Below are 23,873 nucleotides of genomic sequence, written 5' to 3'. Positions count from 1 at the left end.
AAAGTGTTTCTTTTATATTGAGTGCTTCTTCTGTCCTACAGAGGAAAGATTTCCTCCTGGTCTCTTCCCTGGATGTTCTGAAGCTTTACCTGGCTACCTCCTGCTCATCCCTCCAGCGTCTCTTCGACGGTACTCCTTCAGGACGCCTGACCCAACCCCCGAGGCCAGGCTGGTCCCTCAGGGCTCCAGCTGCTCCTGGCACGAGACCCCCACAGAGCCAGCCCCTCACCGCGCCAGCCACGTGGCAGCCAAATTTTCATTAAGTGAATTCATGTACGAGCAAGTGAACAAATAAATCCCACGTGGTATTTTCCGCCTTTAAGATGCTCCCACATCTGCAGCAGACCTGTGTTTGCTGCTGAACATCTATACCTCCCTTGTTTCCACACAGCCCCGAAGATCCTCCAGGAACCACACATCCCTGTTCTCAACCCCTTCCTTCAGGAGTGTCCCTGATGGGCCACCCCACTGGCCACAGGGGCTGACAGGCTCAGAGGCAGAGAGGGGACCCAATGCAGGCACAGAAGGCAAGCCCCACGGCTTTTCTTTGCTTCTTCCTGCGAATCGGGGAGAATGTGCAGAGACTGGAGCTGTGGCAGCTGCCCTGTGGCCATGCGGGAGAACCACAGGCTGTGGGTCCATCACAAAGAGCCGACCTGCAGAGCTGAGCTGGGAGAGTCACTGGCCTTGACGAGGTCGGCCTGAATCCAACCACGTCTTCTCAGTTGTGCGAGCACATCCGTCCCCTTTGCTTCCCCGAGGCATTTCTAGGAGCATCGATTCTCAATGACACTCCTGCATACATTTGCTTTCACACACCGGGGTCACACCGTTAAGCCTCTTGTCCATAAACACATACTGGAATATAACACGCGAGCACACGCCATCCAAACGGCAGGAGGAATTATCATAACCACACATGGCTCGAGGCCCCTGGGAGCCTCCTAACCACTGTCCTTCACCTCCTCCCCGGAGCTAATAAGTCCCTAACTTCTAACACCGGGTAAATGTTGCCTATTTCTGAACCTTCTACAAATGGAATCATTTTTTCGGTCTGGCCGCTCAAACTCAACATTACATTTGAAAAGCTCACTCATGTTTGGAAGATGTTAAGAATAGCTTTCACTGTTGTGCGTTCCCGCGTACAAATCCCATGCTACCGTCAGCAGACATGTGGACTGCTCCCACTCTGTGTTCTCAACATTCTCGTTCCTGCCCTTCACGGCCCATGACGTGCATTCTGTTAGATATTTACCGAAGAGGCGAACCACTGGCCATGCCCACCTTTCATAAGTTCTGCTGCAGAATTTTCCGAAGTGATTACACTCCCACTGGAGGCATTGTGGCAAGTTCTACATCCTTGCCAGCACTCGGTGTTGACAAACTTTTTCTTTTCAGCCATCCCGATGGGCCTGCAGTGGTCTCTGTCAGAAGGCAGCTTTGGGGCACCTGGGTGGCTCGGTCAGTTAATCGTCCAGCTCTTACCTTCGGCCAAGTTCGTGATCTAGAGGTTCATGGGTTCAAGCCCCAAGTCGGGCTCTGTGCTAAGTGGAGCCTGGTTGGGACTGTCTCCCTCTCTCTCTGCCCCTCTGATACTCATGCACATGTGCGCTCACTCTCTCTCTCAAAATAAATAAACTTTAAAAAGACAAAAAGAAGGTAGCTTCGCTCTGCATTTCCCAGAAGACTGGCGGAGCTGTTCTGCGTCCACACCCGGGAAACGCGTGGACGAGCATAGCCCGGTTTTCTATTGGGTCGTATTCGTCTGCAGGCACGTCACACTCCACGGGGGAGTCCTCCGTAAGTCTCTACTCCTCCTCCCCGTGCTTTGCCTTTTCTTCCCGCTAATGATGTCTTTTGATGAAGGCAAGTTCCTAGCTTTAATGTGGCCCCATTTATTAATCTTTTATGATTAGTCCTTCTCGTGCCCTTTGTAAGAAAATGTCCTTCATCCAACCTGCCATGCGTACACATCGCACTTTGAAATCACGACCGTGTCCCCAACGTCGTTAAGTAGTGGCCTCCGGCGGGGCCAGCACAGGACAGCACGCTGGGAACCGCTGTCCTCGGGTCCGAACCATGCGGGGCTGCTGGTGTTCTACATCGGCAGAGCTGAGCGGTCACCAGGCACTGAAATCTGTCCTGCAACACCGCCACCCAGCCTCTTCCAGAAAGTCTGCCAACCCGAAGGCCTTCCGCCATATGTACCTGTGTTTGCACGTGTTTATGCTCAACCTTCCTCGTTCTGAACAGGGTGACAATCTTTTCCCTTGTCTGGTATTCTGAGCCACGTTTGACTTCTTCCTGAGGCAAAATCCCCACAAGCAAGCTGTTCGTCCAAGGCCACACCGGGCATACTGAAGGCTCCCGATGCTTCTTCCCAAGCAACCCACCAGGGAGGGCAGCAGTTTCCGGTCTGGGAGCCCAGCCCCCGCCCTTCAGCAGCACGACGAGGGGCACCTGCCTCAACTCCAACAGGTCGGGAAGGGGCAGGTTCGCCAGAGGGTCCCGCTGACAACACAGGGAACCCCGACGGTGGGAGCTTCTACCGCTGAGCATGGGTGGCTATGCTCCCGCGTGCGTGCCTCTACTTTCTGGCCAGACGAGAGATGCTCCTGTTCTAAAGGCAGATGGGTTCACACACTCGGAACGGCGACGGCAACGATAACCCAGGCGCACACAGGAGTGCCAGGCGTGCCCGGAGCACCCCTGCCGCAGGTCCTGCGTGAGAAACCGCCCGCCCCGGGCGCCTCCACAGTCAGACCTCTTCTGACGGCACCATGCGGCACGGGGCGCTCTCCCTGTCGGGGACCCAGCCCTGTCCCTGCCAGGGGGCCCCCCACCCCAGGGGGAATGGCCAGACCCGAGGAAGGGCACTGCTTCGTCATGTCAGAGACCATCCTCCTGGCAAGCACCAGGAGTGACCGCACCCATCTGACCTCACTGTGACTTCAGTCCCCGTGGCCATCACCTGGCAGGAAGAACAATTCCTATCCCCAGGAAGCCACGGCCACAGCTGAGTAAGAAAAAGCCCAACTGCTCACCAGGCGCGGAGCTGCCCGGAGCACTGCCTTGAATCCTGTCTGGTGGGTGGGCTGGCGGTGTTGTCACTGACGGAAGAGTAAAGGCTCAAGAATGGTCACCGTAGCCGAGTTACAGGGCCTGAGCACGGACTGCAGCCAAAGCCAGGCCCGAGAGGCCCTTACCTGATGCTGCCCTTCTCGGGGGATCCGGGCTCACTTCGCACAAACTCAGGAACAGGTCCCCACCCCACGGGGTCATCTACACACGTACACATGTACACACGTACACACACACACACACACACACACACACACACACACACACACACACCTGGGCTCTGCCTGTGTCCCGGACCCTCAGACCCTGGGCTCGGCTCCGGGAAGCAGAGATGCTGAACGCAGCCCTGCACTCATGCCTGCCCCAGGAACCCACGGGAAGGCAAGTTCAACCTTCCCACCAGCACACCCGGGAATCGCGCCCCTGCACGGAGGCGGACGCCCTCCCTGCGCTGCCGTCAGCCCCTGTGGCCTCTCTCTGCACCCTGTTCCCTGGGCCCGAGACCCTCCCCCCTCCACACCAGGGCTCAGGAGGGGCTGGGCAGCTGAGACAGAGGCCTCAGACGTGGAGCAGCCCCTGACCCGGGGAAGCAAGGCTGGCCTCTCACCTCCTCCAGTCTACTCTCCAGGGCCTGAGTCCCCAAAAACTCTCCCCTGAACACCTCCCCTGCCGAGGCCGTATCCACCGGACCAAAGACACGTGGCTGCGGCTGCCTCAATTTGTCACTGGAGCTCAGCTCCCTCCAGCGGCTGTCCGGTCAGCGCTGCGACCACGCTACGGCAGGTAACCTGTCTTCAGACAGCGCTTCCCCCAGAGACCTGCCCCGCCCCGTCTGAGTCAGCACTCTGACCTCGGCCTCCCTCCCCGGGCTCCAGGTATTTCCAGACTCAGCTTCTCAGAGACGCTCAGACACAGAGATGTCGCTTACTCTGTCTCTCGAGCTCCCGCAGGGGGTTCTTGACCCGTGCTCACAGGGACTCCGGCCCCCCACGCCCAGAACACCGAGGGGCGCACCACAGGTTCCCCGTGCAGGCTCGCTGAGCGAATGAACGATGTCACCACTCCCCAGGGACGGCCACGGCCCCGGGCGCCCAGGGAGGAGGATGTCTGAGAGACCTCATGAAAAACAGGATCGGCCAGTACACAGTTCTGGGTTCGGTCTGGGTGGGTCTGGGGTTGGCACTGGTGGTGGCGAAGACAACAGAGTGGAGGGACAGAGCAAACGCCCTGAGAATGGTCACATGACTGCACAGGGCACACGGGGGGGCACTGTATCCAGGCTGCCTCCGGCCCTGGCGGGTGAGGAGCGCGGGCAGGCGCGTGGTGGCCGGGCGGCAGGCCCTGTGTGCCAGGCCAGGGCAGCGGGGCCACAGGGGGTACAAGCCAGGGAACGGCGTGGGCAGCCCTACAGCGGTCACATGCGGTGCCACCGAAGGACTCTTCGTGGCCATGCACGAGGACTCGAGCATTCTCCCAACCCCCAGATTCTAACTTCACTACTGGAAGAGAAATTCTAAAAGGCAAGCGTGTCACGGTGGGAGCACGGGCAATAAAAAGCCCCGCACACACTCCTGACACTCACTCCGAAAGGAAAACACACATATGCAACTTGAGGCCTCTCGATAATTAAGCCAGACTAGAAATTATGCAAACGAAATATGTTCAAGTACGCAATGAATTTTAAATGACACAACTACGGAAAACTTAATTGCCGTATTAGCATGCCATAAAAACACTAATCATAAATGTAAAACAATACACGCATATACTTACGTCGGAACCATCCCAGTGACACAAACATCCAATCGCTCCCTCCCACCAGGTTCACGTGCAAACCGACCTCAACATACTGCAAGGAGACATGATGACACCAGCATTTCACTTCTTGGGTTCTTTGGGTTTTTTTTTTTTTTTTTTTAATTTTTTTAATGTTTATTTATTTTTGAGATAGAGAGAGACAGAGCATGAATGGGGGAGGGTCAGAGAGAGAGGGAGACACAGAATCTGAAACAGGCTCCAGGCTCTGAGCAGTCAGCACAGAGCCCGACACGGGGCTCGAACTCACGGACCGTGAGATCGTGACCTGGGCCGAAGTCAGACGCTTAACCCACTGAGCCACCCAGGCGCCCCTGGGGTTTTTTTTTAAATGTTTATTTATTTTTGAGAGACAGAGAGAAACAGAGCACAAGCAGGAGAGGGGCAGATAGAGAGGGAGATACAGAATCCGAAGCAGGCTCCGGGCTCCCAGCTGTCAACACAGAGCCCGACGTGGGGCTCGAACCCACGAACCGGGAGATCGTGACCTGAACCCGAAGTCAGTGCTTAACCAAGGGAACCACCCAGGCACCCCTCACTTCTCGTTTTTAACCATCCTGTTCATTAGCGTAAATGTTAAATGTTTAATTAGTTTCTGTTTGATGTTTCTGAAATAGTTATTTTTTTTTAAATGAGCCAAAAAATATGATTTTTGACAGCGCTAATTTTTAAAAAGTCACAGCCGCACTTGCATGGAATTTAAATGTTAAATAGCATCCATGGTGGCTTCCTGGTATTTCTAGACCAGAGTATATACCAGTCCCCCACAAATGACAGGAGCCAAGCTTCCCATCTTTCTTCGTTAAAGTACCATTTCCTACTCATCAGTTAAGAATCGTGCTCTTCAACAAGCCACCAGGACAAATCCTGGTTTGTAGCGACAAGTCGTGAACATCCTGGGGGAAAAAAGTCATTCGTCTCCCAGGTCTGGAAGTAGGTTCACATTCAAGTACAGCTTGGGTTGTCTTTGCTCACGAGACAAACGACAGATTCTCCTCGATCCTGGGTTCAGGGTCCCGGAAGCAAAAGGGCTGGAACAAGCCGGACCCCCCCTGGGCCCCAGTCGGGCCTCCGGGACGCTCTTGGTCAAGGCCAGGCACGTCGGCCCAGGCGTGTTGCCTTCTTGGGTGCAGGTCCCAGCCGGTCCCTGTGTGCCTGTCCCACATGGCACCCACCTGTCCTAGAGCGGCCGTCTCCAACCCTGCGAGACCCAGAGACCAATGTTTCCCCAACTCCCAGGTCACACTGATGTGCACCCAGAACGAAAAAGCGCAGGTCAAGAGGGCAGCCCAAAGCCACCAGGTCCCAGCCGCCACCCCCCCACCCCCACCGCCCGGCCTGGGGTAGGCTGGAACTGGTGCAAACCGGGGTACACCCCAAGGCTCTGATTCACTTTGCGGGCCCAGGAGAGTGGAATGTGAAGCCTCTGATTCAGAGACAGACTGAAAAGTGGCCTTAACTGGGGCGACACTTCCCTGTACCCCATGGCCCGGAAGTGCCTGCTGGGTTTTCTCCCCACCATTTTCCAAGATGCTCCTGTGACCTAGCACTTGCAAAGGGTCTGCCGGCTGAGGGCAGACGCGTGGGAAACACCTGCTGAGTCAGAAGTGAGTGGTCAGCATCCTGCGCCGTGCTCCCCAAATCCCCCAGGACAGGAAACATACCGATGATGTGCGCTTGGGAGTAACTGGGAGACGAGGACAGGCCCACGAGGCAGCTCCTGGGTCAGCGCTTCGAGGCGAAGAGACGACGGCCCCCAGGATGCTGGCCTCCTTCCACCTACCCACACCCATGTCTGACTAGCACCCCTCAACCTGGATTCCCAGAGCCCGTCGTCACCCCCAGAGGGACCGTGTGTGGGCACGTGACGGCTGAATGACATCACCGCCTGCCTGGCCCAGCGCACGGCAAAGTCGAGGTGAGCACACGCTCCCTGAGTGACAAGTACAGTGCCATGGCAGCGACTGGCTCCTGCTCCAGCGGCCACAGGCCCCCCAAAGCCTCCATCCACGCCCCCGGGGGGTTTTCCCTGACCCGGCTGTCCGTCTCTTCCTTCCAACAAGCACCCAGAGCAGCCCGGCACACCCTTCCTCCCGACCGGGCTCTGCTCGCGATACGGACCCACCAGCTCCTGGGTCCTGCACCCAGAGACCACCGCATCTGCGAGCATCTCTCGCGTGTGCACGGTCTGGCACACAGCAAGCACTCAGTAAGTGCTGTGAAGCAAGCTGAGACACAGGGTGAGCAGAGCACTGGGGGCCCAGACTCCTGAGAGAACGGGATCCTTCCCGTGCGGTAAAACCCCGGTCTGCCCTCGGGGAGACAGAGGAGGGCAGGGACTCCTCTTCTTTTTCGCAGGCTTCATAAGGCACAGGGACTTGGTCCTTTTCTCTCCTTATCTCCCAGCTCCAACACAGTGCCAGAGCCACAAAGTGCTCGGTAAATACGATCAAATCAATGAAGGAACCAGCCAACAGACCTTTCGAGAGACTCCTGACTCTCCCATTCCAGAAACACAGCCGACTCACCCCTCACTCAAATCCTTCAGGAGTCACCCGCTCCTGGTCCCTGGCTGCCCCCGGTTCCCTGCCCCATCCAAGCCTTCTCCCTGCCATTCCTGGGAGCACGCCCACCTTGGCCCCTGGTCATCCAATCCCAGCCTTTCCTGGGGAGCCTGCCCACCTTGGCCCCTGCTCGTCACCAATCCCAGCCATTCCTGGGGAGCCCGCCCACCTTGGCCCCTACTCGTCACCAATCCCAGCCATTCCTGGGGAGCCTGCCCACCTTGGCCCCTGCTTGTCCAATCCCATCTGCATCTAACCCCCCCCCCCCCCCACACACACACACAAGGACCCTGACACACCCTTCAAGATGTTCCAGAAGCTCCCACAAGAAGCCTGGCCTGCCACACAGGTGAGTCTGCGCTATCCTGGGACTGCCCTCCCTTTTTTGGTGCCCCCCCCCAACTTTGGAAGGACCGGCTTTGCCCACTCACCCCCCCACACACATTGTTTTTAACTCATCCATCAACCCAAACCCAAAGAGGTCTAGAACTGCCAAGTTCATCTCTGTCCTGCCCGGTCCCCAGCTTCCCACCTCACAGCACCTGCAGAGACTGTGAACGAGAAGCCTTCCCTGGGCGCTCACTCCGCTCCTGACCGCCTGAGCCCCGTGCACCCCGCAGCACACGGTCCCAGACGGTGCTGCAGCCCTGACCAGCCCTAACCCCTCCTAGTGGCAGGGCCACTATCTGATTCACCTCTGTCTCCAGGCAAGGGGCCCCGTCATCAGTTAAGCGGCTACGCGGTACACATGCCCGAGGAGGCCCGCACACTCCTTCCCTGGCTTGCCTGACACTCCCGCTTACAGACTCTACCCACCTACACCCTCCCTCCCATTCCGACCACAGGGTATCTAACCACGACTCGAGCAGACTGAGAACCGAAGGAAAGGAAGGGGACAGAAGCATTCGTGAAGGCTTTCCACCTAGAGGCAGCACATCCTTAAATACAAAATTGTACCATTAGGTCTTAAACGTGTTTTCATCAAAACTTCCCACAGTTCAATCTCAAAACTTTGCAACCTATCTTGGAGGACGTTTGGAAAAGTAGATACAAATGCTTAAAATAACAAACACCAAACAAAAACATGAGCAATTGTAGCAGGTCTAATTTTAATTGCAAGAGAATATTTAATCAATAAATATTCACTGTTGAGAGCTGTATCTGCATTTAGGATTACGAGGTACTAAGCTGCAAATTTATGAAGACTCATTAGCAAGAAAGAGTCTTTTAAATACTGAAAAGTCAAACCCAATTTAGAGTAAACACTTAGAGTTCCCCACTGATTTAACTCCAAAAATAATTTAAAAAGGGAAAGAGAAGAAAGCTGTCTATAAACTACTCCCAAGCTTTCAGCAGGGCCCAGCTCACTTCCGATATTAACCCGAGTGAAGGACCGGGAATCTTCTGGCGGCCGCCCCACCCCCACCCCGTCCACCTGACCTCCTCCAGGAGTCTCCACAACGGGCAGTTTAGAACCAGAACCCCAGCCTCCATCACAGAAACGCAGACTACGTCTAACATCCCCACTAACATTTAAAAAGAGAAAAAGAAAAAAAAAAAAAAAACCCACCACCTTTGTCAAACCTATTTCGCTGTGATGGATTCCTCAGAACTGAAACAGTCTTCTATGCTCCATCCTTTCTATATCACACGTTTGAAAATATTACAGATTTTCAGAATAATAAAATCAGAGAAAAAGAATACAGCTGTCATAAATAATTACCTCTCCTCATTTTCTGCCAGCCTTGTCAAACCAAGCTTGAAATTAAGCAAAAGATGGAAAATGTCACCTTAGCTCAGACAAAGGCCCGGATCACTGCCACAAAGGCAAGGCGCATGCCTGGGCGGCCGACGGGCCACGCCTGGAGCCTGGCCGCCAGGACAGGCAGCCCCAGGAAGACTTACCGACAGCAGCTTCCAGGTAATCGGACGAACCGACTTAGGGATTCCGGACCAGCTCAACTTCCGCAATTCCTCTGTTGACAAAAGAGACAAAACAGGGTTTACAAACAGTCCACAAACTCCCCACGGGGCTTTAACATATTCCATCAATGTTACGGTGGGGTATGAGGCCCCATAAACGAAATCAGAACAAACCTGAGTGATAAAGATTTCAGATAATGATTGTTCTCAATATACAAGAGACGCAAAGTCGCCTCTATTCCCGCAGAGCTAAGTGTCACCTGTTTGCATTTAAGTTACACAGAGTACATGTTTGCTAAACGCATCGCAAGTGTCCCCACAGTCTCGCCGGGACAGGTGAGGCACCACACACCTTCCTCCCTAGAGCAGTGAGTCCAGAGTCCACATGCCCCCTCCTTCCCTCCCACCCTCCGTCTCCCTGTACCCCTACCACCAACACCTATCCCCAACTTAACCACCCTCTGAGCTCTCCCGTCCTTCCCGCATTCTGTCTCACTCCCACCATTTACTGCTGGAGAACAGAAGGCGCTTGGCTCCAAGACTGCTTTTGGAAGAAATTATTTCACGGGGATAAGCCTGTGTTCATACAGCACCGATCAAGGGTGAAGCCATGTTATGCACACATCAAGGACAACACAGTCTTCCAAGTAGACTAGTACAAGTCACTGTTGCCATCACAAATACCCAAAGAGAGGCAGGGCTGGTCAAGGACATGTCCGGAGCCTCCGGAGGGCAGGAGAGGGCACAGCAGGGGCCGGGCGGGTGGGGACATCGGCCCCTGAATTCCACGTGACCTTCTATGTCTCCCCAAGGTCTCAGCCACGTGCCCCGAATGGATAGAGAACACATTTCAATTTGCAGGTGTATCAACACTCAGTCAGTCCCACTGAAACTGAAGTAATTATTTCTCTCCTTTAAGTTACGAATCTACCATCAGGCTCTTCTCCTAACAGCTAGGAGCTCATGATTAATACTCGGAATAAAAGAAACGATTAAAGAGACTTTGGTAATATAATCAACAAAATACAAAGTCCTGACATCTAATCTTTTTCCAATTACTAAAGTCTAAGTAAAATAAGTACAGAATAATTGGGCGACGGTACCAGCAATAACTTGCACTTTACAGCAGAATCTCAGAAAGTATCGAATCTTCCCCCGCACCCTGAGGATATTATGAAAAGCAGGAACCTAATATCCAAACACCAATAATGTAATGTTTACCAGTCATGTTCCCAGGGCCTCTCCTCCTGCACGAGTCTGGTTTTCTGATTATGGTTTATATGAAGAAAGCCGAGAGAAATCTCCGTTGCTAATGTTCTCTGAACCTGTCTCCTCATGAAGGAAACTCACAAAAATGGTGCCTTGAACAGACATGTGAGGCCAAGTTCTGAGTCTGTGTAAGCGTCAGTGTGTAAGAGGAGCTTTCAAAGGCGCTATTTGTTCCTTGCCACAGCCTGAGTGAAGCAGGGCTGTGACCCTACTGGGTAGGCAAGGAGCGGAGAGGTCGGGGGACTCGGCCACAGGGGCCCAGGAACTCAGTGACCTTCACAGCCCAGAATCTTTCCTCTCTATTAACTTCCCCTATTAGAAAGGCTTCCTGCAAACACAGACAAATTTCACTCATGAATATGGACAAAAGGTCCAAAACAAATCTTCGCAGATCAAAACACAGCCAGGTATTCAAAGGACAGTACACACAGGAATAAAACTCCAGGAATAAAACGGCTCCATGTCGGGAAATCTCGTACCTATAAAGGTGTTAAACTGGCTTGATGGGAAAGTCACAGGACCATTCCGGTAGACGTCCAGTGTAGACCCTCGCCCAGGGCCTGTTTGCCCCTCCACCTTTCTAGCGGAATCCCGGATGTGCAAAGTGACCACCAGCACCCCACCCCGCAGCCCTGGTAATGAGGGGAGTCAGCCTGAGGGAAGCTGAACCCAGCACCCCAAGGTTGGAACTGATTGGCTGTTGCAGAGCTAAGCTGAGGAGAAAGCCCCTCCTGGCTCTTCAGAAACCTTTTGGAGGCAACCTTCTCTTGCTCCCTCTGAAGACCGCTAGGGTCAGATGTGAGGCTGGGACTACAGCCAACTGGCACCCAACTGGCCTGAGGATAAAGCCAGCAAAGAGAGGCGGGAATGAGGGTTGAGTTCAGCAAGACGGGCAGATACAAGAACATTCTAAAATCAACAGCTTTTCTCCATCAGCAACAAAATAAACAATATTGCGGGCATAAGGCTTCACAAGAAATGGAGAACAGCATATGAAGAAAACTGTGAGGTTCTACTTAAAGAAATGGAGGAAAACACCAAGCTCACTGGCGTTAACAAGGATTTAATGAGCACCTCCTCCGGGCCAGGGAACAACACACAAAGCCCTGTGCTCAGAGGACTCACCTCCACCCCAAGGACAGAGCAAGTGTGAAATTCCAACTGGGCTCAGAACAAGAGGTAAGGGCTGGGAGGTGAAAGGACAGGTGGGAAATTCTACCTTGTTAGGAAGGTTTCCCTGAAGATGACAACTGAGGAAAGACCCACAGATGAGGAGACATTACTGAAGGAAGAGGGGCTGGAAGGGGAATATTCTCAGTCCAGGAAAGAACTAATGCAAAGCCGTGGCCACGGCGTGAAGAAGAGACCAGAGGGACACTGGTGGGCTGCTTATGAAGCCCAGTGTAGGGGGGACGGCGGCTCGGGTGAGGACAGGGGAAGAAGAGCAGGGACCGAACACACTGCTGGATCTTGCCTCAATATTAGAGTGCTGTCGACCACCACTTAAAAACTCTTTAAGTTCAACGCAAGCCAACAAAATCCCAGGGGGATATTCCGTGTGTGCTGTAAAACCTGATACGCTGGCACTAGTTCATCTGAAAGAGCAAATGCTTAACAGCAGCCAATAAGATTTCCAAAAAGAATAACACGAACGGACTTGTATTAACAGACAAGAAAATGTGTAAGAGAGCTACAGTTCTTAAGACACTGGGGAGATCAATGGAACCGATGAATGGTTCACATCAAACCTGCACTTAGTTATGATTACAACAGCATTTCAGATCAAGGGGCCCATCAGTCAATGGTGTCCAAACAATATGGCATTTATTTTCAGAAAAGGAAATCAGACCATGTATCTTACCACAAAAACATTTCCAAGGACACCTGGGTGACTCAGCTGGTTATGCGTCCGATTTAGCTCAGGTCACGATCTCATGGTTTGTAAGTTCGAGCCCCGCATCGGGCTCTGTGCTGACAGCTCAGAGCCTAGAGCCTGCTTTGGATTCTGTGTCCTCCTCTCTCTGCCCCTCCCCTGTTTGCACTCTCTCTCTCTCTCTCTCTCTCTCTCTCTCTCTCAAAAATAAATAAACATTAAAAAAAATTCCAAATGATTAAAAATCCTTAGACCGGGGCGCCTGGGTGGCTCAGTCGGTTAAGTGTCCAACTTCAGCTCAGGTCATGATCTCATGGCTTGTGGGTTCGAGCCCCACATCAGGCTCTATGCTGACAGCTCAGAACCTGGAACCTGCTTCACAATCTGTGTCTCCTGCTCTCTCTGACCCTCCCCTGCTCATGCTCTGTCTCTCTCAAAAATAAATACACATTAAAAATCCTTAGACCTGAATGGAGTGTGTGCATGTGTGTGTGCGTGTGAGCACATGTATGTGAAGGAAAGATAAAAATACAAGAAAATATACAGGAATATTGTGCTACTTTCAGATGGGAGAAAGGCCTTCCAAGCAAAACACAGATCCTAGAACTATAATTAAGGTTGACAAACTAACAGTACAAAAGTTTAAAATGGCTGCACAGGGGCGCCTGGGTGGCGCAGTCGGTTAAGCGTCCGACTTCAGCCGGGTCACGATCTCGCGGTCCGTGAGTTCGAGCCCCGCATCAGGCTCTGGGCTGATGGCTCGGAGCCTGGATCCTGTTTCCGATTCTGTGTCTCCCTCTCTCTCTGCCCCTCCCCCGTTCATGCTCTGTCTCTCTCTGTCCCAAAAATAAATAAAAAATGTTGAAAAAAATAAAAAAAAATAAAAAAATAAAATGGTTGCACAATGAAAGACACCATAATGTTAAAAAAAAAAAAAAGACAGACTTGAAAAATACATACGTATCATACAAAAAAGTTAACATCACTCATACATAAAGAATACATACAAGAGAATGATCAATCTACACAAAACTGGAAAATTCATGGAAGAGGAAATAGAAGTGGCTAGTACATACACAAAAATAGGCACATAATCTCAATGGTGATTAAATAACTACATTATTAGGGGCGCCTGGGTGGCGCAGTCGGTTAAGCGTCCGACTTCAGCCAGGTCACGATCTCGCGGTCCGTGAGTTCGAGCCCCGCATCGGGCTCTGGGCTGATGGCTCGGAGCCTGGAGCCTGTTTCCGATTCTGTGTCTCCCTCTCTCTCTGCCCCTCCCCCGTTCATGCTCTGTCTCTCTCTGTCCCAAAAATAAATAAAAAAAAAAACGTTGAAAAAAAAAAAATTAAAAAAAATAAAATAAAATAACTACATTATTAGAACAAGAAATTTGTCGCAAATTAGATAAAATATTAAATGAGTATACCCGTACTGATGTGACTGTAGGTGAATAGCCACTCTCTTATAGTTTGGTCGGAGTGCATACGAACAGAACTTTCTATTGGTCACGTTTTAAAGGTATGTAACATTTGAGCAGCAACCTCACTTGAAGAAATCTGTTCCACGGGGATGTGTGCAAGGGGTTACACACAGGGTGCTCGTTGGAGCCTTGTCGTAACAAAAACTAGAAACAATCAGAGTGTCTGTCCTCAACAGGGAGATGATTAAAACACTGTTACATCCACACGCTGGACGACGACACTGCCACGGAAAAGAATGGACGCCTTTCTGGGTGGATATGGAGTGAGTCTGTGGAGATGGAAGAACAGGGGGAAGCCTGGGTGGCTCAGTTGGTGACGTGTCCGTCCAACTCTCGGTTTCAGTTCAGGTCATGACCTCACAGTTTATGAGATCAAGCCCCACGTCAGGCTCTGTGCTGACAGGGCAGAGCCTGCCTAGGATTCTCTCTCCCTTTCTCTCTGCCCCTCCCCTGCTCATGCTCTCAGATTCTCTCTCTCTCTCTCTCTCTCTCTCTCTCTCTCTCTCTCTCTCAAAATAAATAAACCTTAAAAATATATTAAAAAAAAAAAAGAACAAGAGAAAGCAGAGGGCAAACACCCTGAGTGCTTCTGTAGGTGGACACAGGAGCCTGGAAGCATAGCCAGCCACGGGGGGAGGCCTTCAGAGAATGGCTCAAGGACAGTGGAAGATGTGCCTTTCAGTGTGTACCCTGCTGTGTTCCTACCAAGCTACAAAGTTCCCGTGGCATCTCCAACTTTACCTCCGACTTTTCAAAATCCACCCAACCTCCCAGGACAAGCTCCACCTCTGCCAGACCTACGAAGCCTTCCTCTCCACTCCAGTAACACCCAATTCCCTCTTCCATGGGTGCCAGGAACAACTGGAGCCAGGGCACCTAACGGCCCACCTTCAGTGCCGTATCTGAGCATCTACCTCACCTCCCAGAAGTGGTTGACGAGTTCCTGCAGGTCAGACGCCACGATTCTGCTTCCTGCGCATCCTGAGGCAGTGCCTTGCAATAGCCTGGTGGTAAGTGCTGGAGAGAAGAACGCCCAAGTCTTTCCTCTACCCCCTTTAGACGTGGTTTTCTTGGGCGAGTGGGGTCCCATATTTTAACTGACATATAATTTACAGGCAATAAAAAAGGATGAATGTAGCCCCCCCAAAACAAGATACAGAACATTTCTAGCAGCCTTTTCTATAATTCTTTGCCCCCACTCCAAGTTAGCTCCTTTCTGGTCATAGATTATCTCTGTCTGATCTTGACATTCACATAAATAGTACACACAGGAGGTACTTGCTCGAGCTCTGCTTCATCTGCTCACGTCAGAGTCATGATGTTGCACGTACCAGTGGTTTATTCTTTGCGAGAATGGCAGAAATACTAATCGACTCTATGAATATACCACAATTTGCTTCCATATTCACAGATAGCTGGTTTATTCACAAGCTTTCACCACTGTGAAAAAACGGCTATGACCATTCTTGTGGACATGTGTTCTGTGGGTCTCTGTTTTCATCTCTATTAGGCAAACGTAAAGGAGTGGAATTGCCGGATCATACGACAGATACGTGTTTACCTTGGTTAAAAAAAAAAAAAAAAAAAGCCATGTGGTCCTTCAAAATGGTTGTACCATTTTACGCTTCCCACCAGTAATGTATAAAAACTTTAACTGCTCTACATCCCGGTCAAACTCAGTGCTGTCAGTCTTTAATTTTAGCCATTCTAGTAAGCATTAAAGGCATCTCATTACATTTTAATTAGCAATTCTGTGATGACTAACGATGTTGAGCGTTAAACAGATTTTCGTGAGCTTATTGGCCATTTCTATACTTTCTATGGTGCGTATCTTGAAATCTTTTCCCCATCTTTTTACTGAACCGTTCATAATCTTACCTGTTTCTAATGACAGAGATTTCTTCTGATTCCAGGTCCTATTTCCCTGTTTCGTGGCATGCCTTTTTTTTTTTAATGCCAGATGTGCCAGTTAGCAATTTACTGCCTCTGTGATAATGGAACCGGGTCTTGTAAATACTTCTCCTTGGCTGGCTGGCATGACATCATCCTTTTCAGTACAGAGTGAAGGAGGGACACTAAAGGAGAAAGGAGTTTTTTCACCCAAGTTCTCACATGCCTCATTCATCAGTCTCCTGCAGAGGCTGCTTCCCTGGCACGCAGCTCCTGCAGCAAGTGTGGGTGCTGGGTTTTCTTCAGCGCGCGCCTCCTCTGGAGCGTTTTTCTCCTGCACTAGGCCCCTACAGAGTGCTCAGGTCCTGAGCACACAGGGTGCCCCCCCCCCCCCCGCTTCAGCTGCTAAAGAGAGTGACTTTTCAGTTCCAGGTTCCTGCAGCAAGTGACAGCCAGCAACACCCAACAGTCAGCACCTGTATGAGCTCTGGGGACTATTCAACTCACTGCCTCATGAGGATTCTCTCCCCCACCTCATGGATTGGACCCCATCCATGAACAGGCCAGCACTCCACCAAGGACTGGATGGGACCCCTCTGCAGATATGTGGGCTCTGTCTCTGTGGAATACTGTGTCCCATGCAGTCTGTCTTGGCCTCCTAGAACCCCCTTCCTGACTCCTTGACTCCCCAGGTTCAGTTTATTGGTCTAAGTTTCTATTTGTTTACAACAGGGGAGAAATTCCTTTGGCAGCTAATCCTTCATGGACTGAAGCAAGAGTCAACTTCCTAATGTATTTTTGAAGAACTTTTTGGCTATAGCCATCAGGGATATTGGTCTCTAGTTTCTTTTTCTCACAATGCCTTTGTTATAAGGTTTGGGTATTAGGGTTATGATGCCTTAATAAAATGAGCTGAGAAGGTTTCTCCTCCTCTCTTTTCTGAGAGAGCTTCTGGAGAATTGGTATTATTTCCTCTTTAAATGTTTGATAGAATTTGCCAGGAAAGCCATCTGACCCTGATCTTTCCTTGTGTGAGGCTTTTTTATTATAATTTTTTTAATTGACATTGGGATATTAAAGTTTTCCCTTTCTTCTGCTATCAGTTTTATGAGGTCATGTCTTTGAAGTACTATGTCCATTTCATGTCAATTCTTGAATTTATTGGCATAAAGTTGCAAATAATACACCCTTATTATCTTCTTAATGTCTGTAGGGTTTGTAGTGATGCTTCCTCTTTCAGTACAACATGGTAATGGTAATTTGTGTCTTCTCTTCTTTCCATCGATCAAGTCTAACTAGAAGTTTTTATTGGTCTTTAAAAAAAAAACTAACCAGATTTTCTTGATTCTTGCCCTTGTTTATCCACTTACCAATTTACTGATTTCCACCCTTGTTTTATTTCCCTTCTTTTACTTGGTGTTGTTTAACTTCCTCCTCTTCTCCTACCTTCTTAAAGTGGAAGCTTTAATCACTGATTTGAAACCTTGATTCCTTTCTAAGATAAACATTTAAAGACCAAACTTCCCTCCAAGCACTCTTTTACTAGCAACACACAGATTTTCATATGCATGGTGATTATCATTACATTCAAATAGATTCTCATGTTCCTTGTGATTTCTTTGATCCAGAGTTAATTTGAAGTACGTTGACCAATTTCCAAATATTTGAGGATTTCCTGAGTAGTTTTTTGTTACACTGACTTCTAAATTAAAGCATCTGGTCAGATGAACTTGGTGTTGTTTCAATCCTTCAGTATTTACTATGACTTGCTTTGGTAGAGCATATGGTGTATCTGGTGAATGTGCCATATGTCCTTGGAAAGATGTGCATTCTTTAGCTGGTATATGCAGTCATCCACATGTGGTGGCTAAATCAGGGAGATCCAGTTGGCTGACAGCGGTATGTATCTTCCACATCTTTAGTGATTCATATCTTCCACATCTTTGCTGATGTTTTAATTTACCTATTCTACCAATTACTCAGGGAAGGGTGCTAAAATTTCTGCCTATGACAGTGAACTTGCCTCTTCCTCTCTTCATTTCTGTCAAGTTTTGCTTCATGTATTATGAAGCTGTAGTTTTGGGTGCACATACATTTAGGAAAGATGCATCAACTTAATGAGTTGAATCTTTTATCGTTATGAAACATCCCTCTTTGTCTCTCTCTCTGGATTTTTTTTTTTCTGGTATTATTATAAGTAAGTTACTTTTCTTATGATTACTACTTGCATGGCAAATACTGTTTCCACCTTTTATTTCAACTGCCTGAGTCTTCCTGTTTAAATCTTGTGTTTGGCTCTCCTTTTAGCTATCGCTGTATTTCTCAGAATCAGATTATAAAACCACTAATCCTCTAACAGAGAAAACTAAAATGTAAGAAAAATTGTAATAAGCAGAAAGGGAATGAGAAATAAAGAGCATGTCTTCCTTCCACAACAGTGAATTTGTTGTTTTCTGAAAATTAAAATTTTGTAATATTCTTATGAAAGCACCAATATCATAATTCCATGTTCATGTGTACCATAAGGCTTTACTTCTCAATAAGATTCCCACTTAGAAAACTGCCACAGCAAGACACCCCATGACCAAAAGAAGCAAACGGCTAGCAGAGAAACACATAAGAACAAACACTGATTGTGGACTCAGCAGACCCGGGTTCAAGGCCCAGCACAGCCAACAAGAATCAGTGTGGCTTCAGAGAGGCCCTCTAATCTCTTGAGCTCCCATTTCTTCCTCTGTAAACACGGAACAAATTAAAAGTAACACCCTCACCCAAGTCATAGAATTTTCCCAAAGAGCAGAGACATTACACGGGAGGGCATTTGGAAATGGTGACAATGTTCCACGAGCACAAGAAGAGTCGTCTGCCATGCTTCCTGGTGTAATTAGTCAGCACTCCATGTGAACCCAAACCATGAAGCAAGTGGGAGCCATTCGTCCTAACTGGAGGTAAAATATCACATTTGAGACTGAACCAGAAATCTGTCACAAAACTGTATATGCAAAGAACTCGTAATTATAAGCACCTTTTCCAGAAAAGCCAGAATTTAAAGCTATTTTTCTTTCTAACAGTCATCTCTGTTTAACTAGTTTTAATTCTAATTTTGGAAAAATCTTCTATGGAAATAAAAGCTGGGAGAAACAATGAATAAAAATAAGATATTGGGGCGCCTAGGTGGCTCAGACGGTTAAGCGTCCGACTCTTGATTTTGGCTCAGGTCATGATCTCAAGGTTCATGAGATCAAGCCCCATGTGGGGCTCTGCACCGACAGTGCAGAACCTGCTTGGGATTTTCTCTCTCTCTCCCTCTCTCTCCCTCTCTCTCTCTCTCAAAATAAATAAACATCTCAAAAAAGAATAAGAAATGCATGTACATTACAATCACTTAAGCGTAAATGTGAATCTAATCTAAAAGCTGAGCAGTCACCAGCAAAAGGGTCTGTAAAACAAGCACATTTCTTGTTCCCAGAAGCCACAGTCCAGGAAAGTCTCATAAATCAGCCCACTTGATCAACAATTATCGAGCACCCACTTTGTGTAAGATGCCTCCGGGGCCAACGCCACTTAGACACTGCCCCTACTCAGAGTCTATTATACACACTTATTTACCCAGGGAACACCGATCGCCACTTACCACCAACCGGGAGCTGAGCTAGCCTCAGAGAGTACAATCAGACCCAGTTCCTACCCTCCAGGGGCTCACTGGCAAGTAGAGGAAGAGGAAGAAACCAGCAATGCAAGCGTTAAACGGTGCTACCCCATCCAGGTGTGCAGGTGACGTGGGACGCCAAGGTACAGGCAGCCTCTTCTTGGAAGAAGGGAGACATCAGGAAAGACTCCCAGGGAGCTGCTGCTTGAGAGGCACCTTGAAGCCAAGTTGAAACCTGGTAGATTTTAACTGCCACCACCCTAGACCTCACCAACACTACAGTAAAGGAATAAGGTTACAACAAAGACGAGACAGAGCAAGCCAGAAATGGCGTCAAGAATCTGAAAGATGGAAAGGAGGCCAGGGTGGGAGCTTACCAGAACAGGGAAGGCTGAATCCAGCGCCCGCAAAGGGGAGGACAGGCGGAATAAGGGGGCAGCCAATCACGATCTGGAACCCCCAGAAAGGGCTGGGTGGCAGCGAAAAGCAGGAGGTTGCTCCCCGGGCACAGGAGGCGGTTAGGACGCCCCTTCTCACCCCCCAGATTAACAACTTGCGGATAAAACAGAAAGCTACACACCACGGGTCCTCATGGCTCAGTCGGGAACTCGAGTCACGGTCAGAACGGCACAATGAATCCCAATTTCCCAGAAACTGTGACATTAACTACCCTGAGGGGAAGGGGGATTAGACGCCAACCCCTCTACTTCCAGAGTAGAAAGGCAATAAATACAGCTCAACTGTGAAAATCTGCACAATTGGCACGGTATTAGAAAGTGCCCTCCTGGTACTTTCTTTTATCAAGAGGTAAAGTGTGGCCACAATCCTGAAAGCCCTGAAAAAGACAGGGAGAGGGGACCCCCACCATCTCCTCTGCTCACAGACAGAAAAGCCTGCAAGCCACTGGCAAGAAAATACACGGCGGGTCAGCTGTGTTCTAGACTCTGGCTGTGCCGCTCCGTTTCACAACCCCCGAAACAGAAATGCTTAAAAAGGACTGAAACACCAAAACAGAGATGCCTTTTTATTCTAGACGCTGCACCATGATTAACAGTTAAGTCCATTTAAATAAGATAACAACACATTTCTAAAAATGAAGCTTATTACTTGCTCTTCCAAGGAAGCGGGGCCTGGACTGGCCACACCTCCCCCAAGGAACCACCTTCCTCTCACGCCCCCCACCCCCCACCGCCACACAGAGCACTCGTCCAACGTACAAAATAGACAGAGTGCGTCTCCTCTTCACGGCCTAATTCACAGGTGCTCCAGCACGTTTGCCAGGCGAAATGGGACTCCTCCCCACGGGATTTTGGAGCAAATTTCCAGGAAGAATTCTATTCGCTAGAAGACACGGGCCACATCAGAACTGGAAAGGAATGCGGTACAGGATTGTGTGTTTACATCAGAAAGGATTCTGGTAATCTCATCTGCCTCTGGTCCTTTGCTTGGTTTTGCTGGTTTTAGTACCGCCATGAGGAGTGGATGACAATAGAATTCTTTCCCCTTGTTTTTATAATTCACATCAGTGAAGGGACCCAATGTATTCACAGTGGGAAAAACAAGTCCTACAAAGCAGAAGTCACTTTCTCAGCGAGGCCAGGAAAGGAACTCTCCCCTCATGGGGTGGGGCGGTACCTGTCCTGCTCCTCCTTGGCCCTCCCATCTGCAAAGTTCAAGGCCACCTGCCCAGCCCTGCAGGGCAGACCCACTCCGCAGCTCAGCACGTCCTCACCCTCAACTGCTCTCCTGCAGGAGATTTCTCCTCCAGCAAATCAGCAGGGGAAGCAGCTGGAATGCCTCGAGGCCTGCCTACAACAATAATATGCTCACCCGTGACCACTTCACCGCAAACATGTAACCCGGGACTCAGGCCCTGTGTGGCTACACCAGGGACCCACAGGGCCTGCTGCCCAGCTGGGTGGGGCGGGGGTGGCTGCCGCAGAAACAGCCTGACTGGCCCGGAGCCAGCCAGCCCCCCCGCCAGCCCCCCAGCCTGATCCTCAAGGCAGCCAACGAGTGGAGATTCAGTGCCAAGAGTCTTGGATGTCAATAAAAACACATATGACCCAAGTGAAAATGGATCAAAATATTTAACAGATATTTCTTCAAAGAAGACATACACACAGCGAAAAGGCATATGAAAAGGTGCTCAGGGGCACCTGGGTGGCTCAGTTAAGTACCAGACACTTGATTTCGGCTCAGATCATGGTCCCAGGGTCATGAGATCAACAGCACAGAGCCTGCTTGGGATTCTCTCTCTCTCTCTCTCTCTCTCTCTCTCTCTCTCTCTGCCTTTCCCCTGCTATGCATGCTCTCTCTCTCTCTCTCTCTCTCTCTCTCAAAATAAATAAAAAAGAAAAGAAAAAGTGCTCAAAATCATTAGTCATCAGGGAAATGACAACCACAGTTAAGACGCCAGCCACCCCCACTCAGACGGCCACAGCGAGCAACTTGGGAAAACGAGAGCTCCTCCAATATCAGCCACTGAGTCACCACAGGAGCCGGCAGCCCCGCTCTGGCTGCATCCCCAAGACAAAGGAGGACACAGCCACAACCACACAGAAACGTGACCACGAACACTCACGGGAGCAGTACTATAACAGCCAAAATGTGCAAACCCTCCCAAGCGCCATCCAGTGATGAATGGACGAAGAAAGCGTGGCCTGTCCATGCAAGGGGGTACTACTCTACCAAAAGAACCTTGAAGGACATGCGCTATAGCAAGGAAGCACCTTGAGAACATTACGCTAAATAAAAGAAGTCATTCTCAGAAGGCCACAGGTCACATGATTCCACTTACAGATCTTCCTCAACCCGTGAAGGGGCTACACCCCCGTGAGCCAACTGTCTCTTGAAAATATCACAAGTTGAAAATGCACTTAATACACGTAACCTGCCGAGCACCACCGCTTAGCCCGGCCCACCTTAACGTGCTCGGCCGCTCACATCAGCCTACGGTGAGATAGAACCGGCCAACGCAAAGCCCAGTCCACAGCAGGGCACTGACCGCCTCGTGTAACTGCTCGAACACCGTGCAGAAAGTGAGGGACAGAACGGTCGGCGGCGGACCACCGCTGACCCTCGCGATCGAGAGGCTGACGGGAGCCGTGGCCGCTGCCCAGCATCACGAGAGGAGCGAACCGCGGACCGCTGGCCCAGGAAAAGATCAAACTCAAAATTCCAGGTACAACTTCCACTGGATGCGCATCGCTTTGGCACCATCGTAATGTCAAACCACGCTGAGTCGGGGGCCGCCTGTCTATGAAATGTCCAAACAGGCAAGTCCGCAGAGAGAAAGCGGACCAGCGCTGCCTGGGGCTGAGGGAGGAGGACAACTGCTGATACGTACGGGGCTTCTCTCTGAGTTCTGCCGTGTACTGTCGTGACAGCTACCCAGCTCTACAAACAAACCAAAAACTACGGAGTCATACACTTCAGTGCTGAATTGTATGGCAGGTGATTATATCTCCATAAAAATGTTTTCAAAGAGCCTTTGATAAGGAATTCTTTAAACGCTATTTAGAACCCCAACTGCCTTCTAAAGAAGACGGACAAAGGAGGCTCTGTTGCGGGAGGACAATCATGGATTCTGGCGTGTAGATCTTTGAGCAGAACTGGGGAAGGAAAGACCTGAATTTGGAAGGCCCCCCACACTCCGCAGAGAGCAGGATGGTGGAAAAGCGACGAGAGCCCCTCCCAGAAACCCCCCACCTCATTCCACCAACTGAAAACCTGGCAAAGGCCCTCCCAAGTGGCTGTGTTACTCTGTTCTTGTTCCTCACTGGCGAGCGCCTGTAGACTGACCTAACGCAGGATGCCATGGCCTAGTGCTGCCCACGGAGGCCTCTGTTTGAGGGCCCCAGGCATCCGTAGAACCCGCGAAATGCTGTAGCCTTCGCAGAGCAGGTAGGGTCGAAGGCAACTCTGTGACTAGGTGTCACGGGAGAGAGGCCGTCGGCTCACATCCTGGCCTCGCTGAAACTGCCCACACCCTCTCTGCCAAAACGCCGTTTCTGGGAACCTGTCCCAAAGAAATAACCCAAAATGCAAATAAATACTTACACATAAAGATGGTCACTGCACCATTGTTTCTAAATTTAAAAAAATATATGACATAAATGTCCAAAAGCAGAGAATGGACTCAGAGTTATATCCATTGGTTACCCACAGGAAATCAAAAATGTTTACGGAAAAAGTGGCATTTCAAGATGTACAGCAAGGAGAAGCAAAGTGCCACTAAGGAGAGTGTCCTGCGGCCAGAGCCAGCCCCCGCCCCCGCCCTTGAAAGAGAGCCCAGTCACCTGCTGTCACTTCACAAGGCCTCCC

The 23,873-nt window shown here is 50.2% G+C and overlaps 1 protein-coding gene across 7 annotated transcripts in view; it reads right to left on the bottom strand.

The window, feature by feature from the left end:
* TBC1D22A (TBC1 domain family member 22A) overlaps positions 1–23,873 on the bottom strand; it is a 322,333-nt gene that overhangs the window by 226,459 nt on the left and 72,001 nt on the right. For all 7 annotated transcript variants that reach the window (XM_019447231.2, XM_019447233.2, XM_019447237.2 and 4 more), the window contains one exon: positions 9,366–9,436. In XM_019447231.2, the coding sequence (XP_019302776.2) occupies positions 9,366–9,436 (71 nt within the window). The remainder of the gene's footprint in view (positions 1–9,365; positions 9,437–23,873) is intronic.

This window comes from Panthera pardus, unplaced genomic scaffold, assembly GCF_024362965.1.
Source record: "Panthera pardus isolate Hobbes unplaced genomic scaffold, ASM2436296v1 HiC_scaffold_6, whole genome shotgun sequence".
NCBI lineage: Eukaryota > Metazoa > Chordata > Mammalia > Carnivora > Felidae > Panthera > Panthera pardus.
This window is presented reverse-complemented; position numbering and strand designations above follow the sequence as displayed.